This window comes from Molothrus aeneus, chromosome 24 (genome assembly GCF_037042795.1).
Source record: "Molothrus aeneus isolate 106 chromosome 24, BPBGC_Maene_1.0, whole genome shotgun sequence".
In the NCBI taxonomy this organism is placed as follows: domain Eukaryota; kingdom Metazoa; phylum Chordata; class Aves; order Passeriformes; family Icteridae; genus Molothrus; species Molothrus aeneus.
Window position 1 is genome coordinate 1,981,357 of NC_089669.1, and position 8,158 is coordinate 1,989,514.

The 8,158-nt window shown below is 55.1% G+C and overlaps 1 protein-coding gene across 2 annotated transcripts in view; it reads left to right on the top strand.

Annotated features, from left to right (window-relative positions):
* Window positions 1–6,302, top strand: part of GRM4 (glutamate metabotropic receptor 4) — a 34,570-nt gene extending 28,268 nt beyond the window's left edge. For both annotated transcript variants that reach the window (XM_066565421.1, XM_066565422.1), the window contains 2 exons: window positions 3,913–4,159; window positions 5,484–6,302. In XM_066565421.1, the coding sequence (XP_066421518.1) occupies window positions 3,913–4,159; window positions 5,484–5,533 (297 nt within the window). In that variant the 3' untranslated portion in view covers window positions 5,534–6,302. The remainder of the gene's footprint in view (window positions 1–3,912; window positions 4,160–5,483) is intronic.
* The last annotated feature ends 1,856 nt before the right edge of the window (window positions 6,303–8,158 follow it).

Sequence of the window (8,158 nt, forward strand, 5' to 3'; positions counted from 1 at the left end):
GAGCTGCTGTTCCCTGGAAATCCCTGGGGCGTCCCAGCACCCGGATCCCTCTCAGGATCCCCTGAGTGTGTCCCCATGCTGCTGACACCATGGCTTTAGGACACACCTGTTGCAAAGGTTTGCTGAGGGAGCTTTTGCTGAGTTTGTCGTGTCCTGGAGCATCTCTTCTCAGAGCATCCATCCCTCGAGGAGGCTGAGTCTGCCCAGCCACCTCTGACCTTGGCTCAACCAGAAAGTCCCATCAGGCTTTCTCTGGCTGGAAGTGTGAAGGAGAATTAAAGGAAATAAATGGAGCCTTTTGCAGCATTTCCATTTTGATGAGATGGCAGGGGAGATACTAACAAGAAAGCAGATTTTTAAAGAAATTATTGCAAAACAAAAGCTCCCTGAAAGCCTCCTTAATGTGCTTGGCATACTGTGGGTAATAAAGATGGAAATGATAATGATTGTAGATTATGCGCAAGGTTGCTCACCTCTTCACTGCAGCTTGTCACGGGATAATTTAGGGCTGCTGAACGCTGCCTGTCAGGCAGCAGCTCCACAATAGGCTGTGCCTCTCGTTGGGGGTTGTAATGCACAGGTCTGCTCTGTTATTAGGCTGCTAACAAGCTGATTAGAGGCGAAAAAAGTGATGTTCCCAACTCCCCTCGGAGCTCTGTCTCACAGCCCGGCCCTGCCTCCAGCCTGCTGAGCCAACCCTCGAGGGGTTGGGGATTCCAGGCTGGAGTTCTGCTCTGCTGATGTGGGAATGGGCTCTGAGTGTCCCCAGGCCATGGGAATGGGCTCTGAGTGTCCCTGGGCCACAGCTGGGGGATGATGGATGTGCTCAGATGAGGCTGGAGGGAGCAGCAGGTGACTGGGGCTCCCTCAGTGCTTTAGTTGTTGGTTTGCACTCTTGGGGAGAAAAAGGTGGAAAATGAGCTGTTGCACGGCCTGCATGGAAGGTGTGGCTCTGAGTGTGTCCCCCAGCTCACTGTGGGGAGGGATCCCATCCCCTTCACCCCACTGCTGCTGGGACTGAGGGCCTCCTGGGCTCTGTGGAGCGTCTGCACCCTTGGGAACAGGAAATCCAGGAATATTGTCTGGGTTGTTCTCTCATGGCTGAAGTCCTGAGGATGCCACGGGGCAAATCCACACCCGTGAACCCCTGGCATTTCTGCCCTGACCCCAGCTGAGGCTGCAGGGCTGCAGCAAAGGCTTCCTCGTGGTGTGGAGGAGTTGGATTACAATCCCCATTTTTACTTTTATTTGCTTTTCCTCGTGCCCACAGCTTTGCATGGAGGTGGCACATTATTGTAACAAGTCCCCCAAGCCTTTTCTGAGCAGAGCCTCTCATCCCCGGCGATCCCGGCGGATTACAGGAATAGCAATAACAGAGCATCTAAAGAAAGAGACAATTTCCTGCACTGATAAGGTGGCAGCAGAACAGTGGAGTCATTGTCTGCTTCCCTGTTTATCACATTCGCTTTTAGCCAGGGAAAAGAGAGAAGGGAAGGAGTGAGAGGGCCTGTCCTGTGGTTTTCAGAATTCTGAGCAGGTTTGCCCTTCCCCAGCACCCACCACGGTGCAAAACCCCTGGGAGTGGGGCCAGGTGTGGATTTAGAGTGGAGGCAGCTTCCCATTCATGCAGAGATTTGCTGTGGGACAGGCACAAGCCTGGGCTGTGCCTCAAGCCTGGGCTGCTCCCTCGGGCAGGACAGGCTCACCCAGGCTCAGCAAAGCCGAGCACAGCGCGGGTTTGGGGGCTGCTGTGGGGTCATCTGGGGTTACTGCTGTTCCTTTAGCGTCATTGCCCTGAGCCAGGGCTGCCTGTGCTCTTTGATCCAGCCCTGGAGGCAGCAGGAGCTGGAACTTGCTCAATAAGCACAGCTCACACCTCCCAGGCTCAGGAGGAAGCTCCAGTGTCGTTAACGGAGGGGCAAAGCGAGGTCCTGGGCTGGAAGCCAATTAAGAGAGTGGGAAGTGAAACTGTGAGAAATGGTCATTTTTTGCAGTGGCAAAAGGTTAACTGAGCAGAGCTACACGGCTGTGTGGAGGCTCCAGGCTAAAAATATTCCTGTCTGAGCTGGTGAGGGGTTTGCTGCGGCGAGACACGGCTGCGGGGGCTGGAGTGGGCAGAAAACGCTTCCTGCGAATGCAGCATGGAGGGAAGGTTGCCACAGTGGCCCTGTGAGACCCTAAAAGCGCTGCAGGAGGCAGAGAGTGGGGTGGGGAGCTGGGGCTGGGGCCAGCGGGGTCTCAGCACGGGGGAGTCCCTGGCAGCACTGGGAAAAGTGGCCCAGGAGCGAGGGGGGAGCACGCAGGGAGATGTCTGAGCTCAGCTCAGCTTGGCTCAGCTCGGCTCAGCTTGGCTCAGCTGCTCCCTCCCTCCTCGCTGAAACGCCCCCGAGCCCCAAGGCACAGGGAAGGGGGACTCTCTGCAGAGGCACAAAATATGGAAATGGAAGGGAAGGGAAGGCAGGGAGCCAGGGAGGTGAGGGTGCTGAGCTGAGCTGTGCCCCACCAGGGTCACGCTGTGCTGGTCCCCAGGCAGGGCTTGGGGTGCCTGGAGCTGGGCTCTCAGTGTTTCCCTCATTCCTGGCTGGTCCAGGACGCCCGTGGCAGAGTCTGGAGAGTTGGAGTAGATTAAAAAAAAGGAAGAAATAAAAAAGCGCACATATTCTGGCACAGAGATGTGTTTTGACTTTGCTTGATGAAATGACATTTTTATTTCCAAAAACTGCCTAGAGAGAGAAGGTGGAACAAACAAACCGGCGCGTGTGACAGCAGGAGGTTTTATTCTGGGGACAAACCAAAGTTTTTCAGTTGACTCAGAACCAGCTTGGTGGCATTTTCCCTCTGGGGCTGGAACGCTCTGGGCTCTGGGCCTGGTTGGCATTACAGGGTCAAAAGTGGGACCTGGGGGGGTCCTGGAGGGGTCCTGGAGCAGCTGTGTCCCACCAGCTCTCACTCCTGGGAGCTGTGCAGAGCCTCTGCCTCGCGTGTGGTCTCCATCACCTTTTCACTTCAGAAACCCTCAGGTGTGCCCCTGGGGACATGGGGACCCTGCTCTTGCTGCTGCTGCAGCCCTCAGGCTTCCCTGGCTCCTCCAGGTGCTGTCTTCTCAGAGGGCATGAAATCCCACCTGTGAAACACCTGGGGAACCCCTGGATATTGAATCAGGTGAAGTTCAGGAGCTGCTTTAAGGCTCCTTCTAAGGCCTTGTGGGTGCCCTGCGCACAGGTGTGTGCAAAGGCATCTGGAGACCCAGAGCCCCCTCCCTGCTCATCCCCAGAGCTTCAGAACTGCCTGGTGGAGAAGGGGATGCTGGAGGGGAAGGAGCCAGATGCTGGCAGAGCAGGGATGCCCATGGAGCAGGGGCCTGCCCTCCTGGCCTCCCCGAGAGGTGGGATGGGCAGAGGGAGGGGGTCTCTGCTTCCAGTTGCCACCTGCTTCAGATGCCCTGGCTTGAGAGGAGCCTGCCAACTGCTCTCCATAGAAAAATGGATTATTCTACAGTCAGATTAATGGGCTTTCATTTTGCAAAACATCTGTCACTGTTAGTCCTGGACAGTGAGCGTGAAATTAGTTTTGACTGCAAAAAGGCAGCGTCGGTGTGTAATATGTGACTTACATGACAAGAGCCCAGGAGTCAGCTGGGGAATGGGAATTACCTGTTGAAGGGAGAAGGGCAGCGGGGCGTGCCCTGGGATCAGGTGTCCTTGCTGTGCCCAGCACCAGCCTTGCAGCTCCTGCCCTGAGGCTGCTGGAGCATCAAACCCCACCTTGAACACCAGCACTGCCACCATTCCAGCACTGCCTCCCCACTCCTTTCATTTAACCCCACATTTCCCTCGTTTCCCCGTTTCCTCCTTTCCCTTTTGGGTCCCACAGGGGCTTTGGGCTCTCAGCTGGTGGCCTTGTGTCTTGCAGATGTACATCCAGACCACGACGCTCACCATCTCGGTGAGTCTGAGTGCCTCGGTGTCCCTGGGCATGCTCTACATGCCCAAGGTGTACATCATCCTCTTCCACCCGGAGCAGAACGTCCCCAAGCGCAAGAGGAGCCTCAAGGCCGTGGTGACGGCCGCCACCATGTCCAACAAGTTCTCCCAGAAGGGAGGGTTCCGCCCCAACGGAGAGGCCAAGTCAGAGCTCTGCGAGAACCTGGAAACACAAGGTGAGGGATCATAAATGGGGATGGGGAGAGCTGAGCTCCATCCTCACATCCCTGACTGCAGAGGGCTGGGGCAGCTGGCAGTGAGCAGGGCTGGCAGCTCCTGTGGTGCCCAGGAGGGAATGGGCACGGCAGGCAGCTGCAAACTGTGGGAGAGGGGATGGGACAGGGAGAGGGGAGCTGGGCACTTCCCTGGCACGGGGCACGGGGGCAGCTTTGGGGTGCAAAGGGCTGATTCCTCCTCATTTTCTCTTCTTGTGCTGGGGCTGGGAGGCGCAGGGGACGTCAGCGCAGCACCGAGGGGACATTTTTCACTCTGTCACTGCCGGGTCACGTAGCCTTAAATAAACAACAGAATAAATAATTCACAGGGCTTTGATACGGGCAGATCAGCTACGAAAACATCGCAGCTAACAAATAGCTCTGTCAGCTCCAATTCCTTCTGCTCTATCTAATTGTTATCTGGGAACTCCAGTTGGAGACCTGCAGCAAGGTTCCACTGCCAGCCAGGCACTGTGAGCTGCTGGTGTCCCCTCCCTGTGGGGACACCTTAGTGCTGCCCAGGCTGTGCCATCTGTGCCAGCACCTGCCTGTGCCCTTGGCTGGAGGGTGTCCCTGTGCCTGCTGACCCCGTGGTACCTGGGGACCTCGTGGGGACATCAGCAGAGTGTTGTCCCCACTGGGGGCAGTGGCACAGCTCTGCAGGGAGTGGGGGGTTCATTGCTCTGTGCCTTTTGCTGTGCCCCCCCAGTGCCACCCTGGGATGTGTGGTGGCTTTGGAGCCATTGCTGCCTCCTCTCCTGGTGTGGCTGGGGAAGCTGGGGGTGGCAGCAGGGCTGTGTCCCTGTGGCACCCTCTGCATGAAGGGACAGCAGGGTGGTGGATTTTGTGCCCTGCTGCTCCACTCCCAGCTGCTGTGGAGCAGGGACTCAGGGGTGTGGGACACCCAGCTGGGACCCCAAACCCCCTAGGACCCCACGATTTGTGCCAGGCAGGGCTGGCTGGGAGAAGCTGAGCTTTGGGAAGGTGCAGCACCTCTGGGTCTGTCTGTAGGAGGTGGCTGAGGGAAGTGGAGAGGAGCCTGAGACCACATTCCCACTGCTCACAGCACATCCTGGGCTCTCTTTGGGGTGAAGTGTCCTTCAGGAGCACCCCCAGCTGCTGTGGGGCTCAGGGAAGGACCCCAAGTGCCAGCACTGCCCAGATCCCTGAGCAAACCCTGTCACAGCCCTGCTGGCACGATGGCTGGGTCAGGGGGTGGGACAGGTGCCAGGAGGGGAGGGTGTCCTCTGCTGACAACCCACGTGAGCTCTGCGTCTCCTTCCAGCACTGGCCACCAAGCAGACCTACGTCAGCTACAGCAACCACGCCATTTAGCTCCAGGAACAGCGAGCAGGAGGCAGCTGAGCTCCTGGCAGGGACAGCACCACGGGACAGGCAGGTGGCAGCCGGGGGACAGCCCCAGGGCAGAATCCTGGGGGAAAACGCCATCAACAGCAGCAAAAAAAAAATCCATAAAGAAACACTAAAACTCTTCCAGCGCCCACGGTGGCGATGCATGGCTCCCACAGAGCGGGGACGGAGCACGGGCAAGAGGGCACGGACTTCAGCAAGTCTTTGGGTTTTGTTTTTTCCTGTATTTTGGCAAAAAAAGAGGAAAAAAAAATAAGAGCCCCGAAATTTTCCCTTTTCTGGAATTTGTGAGATTGTTTGTGGTTGTGCAGAACCTTCTGTTTTCTCTTTTTATTTTATTTTAATCTTCCATCTTCTTTTCGTTCCTGTCTTCCTCCGTCCCTCTTCACTCTCTACCCCATATCCTACCAAATTCTATATGTTGCAAAAAGGAAAAATAAATAAAAATACTTAAAATTTACATTTAAAAAAAAAACAGACAGCAAAATAAAATAAAATAAAACCTAGACTGTGTTCAAAGTGCTGATTTCTATAGGTGGTTCCTTAATGTATGTGATGACCATATGGATTGAAATATGTCTGCTTTATGTACTGACCAGTCAAAAAACAAAAACACACAAAAAAAAAACAAAGTTCAGTGCCTGGATGTTTATGAATTATTCGATGACTGTGTAGAGCATGATCATTTTTATACGAGGAGATTTCTAATAAAAGACCCTGGTTTTGCACTCGGCGTTTGCTGTCTCTTGGTGACTTGGTTTCAGGAGTTGCCAGGGAAGGTTTTGGGTGGCCAAACCCTCTGGGAGAGCTCAGGCCTTGCTGTCCTTCCTCTGCAGCCATCCCTGGAGATTCCAGTGGCAAACTGTGGGAGAGGGGATGGGACAGGGAGAGGGGAGCATGGCACATCCCTGGCACGGGGCAGCTTTGGGGTGGGAAGGGCTGATTCCTCCTCGTTTTCTCTTCCTGAGCTGTGAGGATGGAGCAGAGGGGAGGAGATTTCCCAGGGAGATTTCCCAGTTTTCTTCCTGCACCTTCAGGCTGCCAGGGAAGCACTGGAGTCCCCCTCCCTGGGGGGATTTGTTTAGCAAGTGTGCAGGTGTGGCACTTGGGGACATGGTGGCATTGCTGGGTTAAGGGGTGCACTGGAGGATCTCAGGGGGCTTTTCCAACCTAAAGGATCCTGGGTGAACAAGGACCAACAAAAGCAGCTCTGCCTCTTCCAGGCTCCAGGCTGTCCTTGGGGTGGCCCAGCTGTGTGTGAGGGATGTGGCTGTTCCCAGAGCCTGGGCTGTGCCTTTTGGGGGCGGTTTGGTGCCTTGGCTGCTGCTGTTTCTGTCTCTGGCCGGGGCATTCCAAGTGTTTCCCTCTTGGATTGGGGCTGGCTGGGCTTCTTGGCCGCTGGATCAGGAGAGGAGGGTCCAGACCTGTCTCTTTTTTGGGAAGTGGGGAAAGGAGGCAGAGAGGTGCTGGGTGCCTCCAGCTTCTGGACAAGCTTTGTTTCAATAAAAAGCCCAATAAATGCTGGAGCTGGAGCTGGGCCTGGCCAGGGAGGGGGTGCTGGGATGGCTCCCTGTCCCTTTGTGCCTGTTCCCCCAACCCCAAAGTGCTGCTATTTCCCCCTCTCTGAGCCTGTGTGATGTCACCCCTGTATTTTGCACATTTCTAGAGCTGTTTGTGTGTTAATCACAGCTCTGCTCTCCCCATGGGCTGTGTGGGGGCACCTGGGTGCCCTGAGCCCCACGGGAGCCTCAGCCAGGAACTGGTGCCAGAGGGAAATGCACAGGGGACAGAGCCTGGCTTGAAGGCAGGAGTTAAAAAAGGAGAAAAAAAGCAGCGTAATGAAAAGCTGGAAACTTTGATAAGATCATACTTGTCAAGAGAGCTTCTCAGGAGAAAAAACTGCTCCGCTCCCAGCGCATCCATCACTGTCGGATGGGATGTGAGGCCCTGCCTGGTTCAGAGGGCTCTGAGGAAACCAGAGCTGATGGCTCTGCTGCCACTTCTGGCTCAGGGATTCTGCTCTCATGGTGTCACGAGCAGCTCTCAGCCTGAATTCTGCCTGATAATGAGTGGAAATTCTGATTCTGACTTAATTCCAGCCCCCACCTGCCTCCCCTTGCTGTGCCTGTGAGGGGATGTTCCAAGCCCCGCAGAAATGCCCCATTCTTATCACCCCAAACCTGAGCTGCTGGAGGGGCCCTGTCCCTCCCAAGCCATTCCAGTGACCTCCCAACACAGCTGGTTTTTATCCAGCACCTCATGGGCTGTTTAATTCTAAGCACCTCTTTGATGATGTGAGTTAATTAAAAGGGAGCAGCCTGTGAGCCATTGAGGTGGATGGGGATCCAGCCAGGCTCTGCTGTGGATGCTGCTCGTGAGGATCCAGATTCTGCTTTTCTGCTTGGCTTAATATTTTTGGGGAGAAGAGCAGAGTGGATACTGATTCCTGGATATCAGATTCCTAGTTTTGGGTATTTTGGGTATTTTTTTTTTTTAATGAAGTATCTGGAAATTGTTGCCATCGTTTCTCCTCCTCGCCTCCCCTCAGAACTTTAAAAGCCCTTGTCTGATTTTCCTCTTATTTCTGTG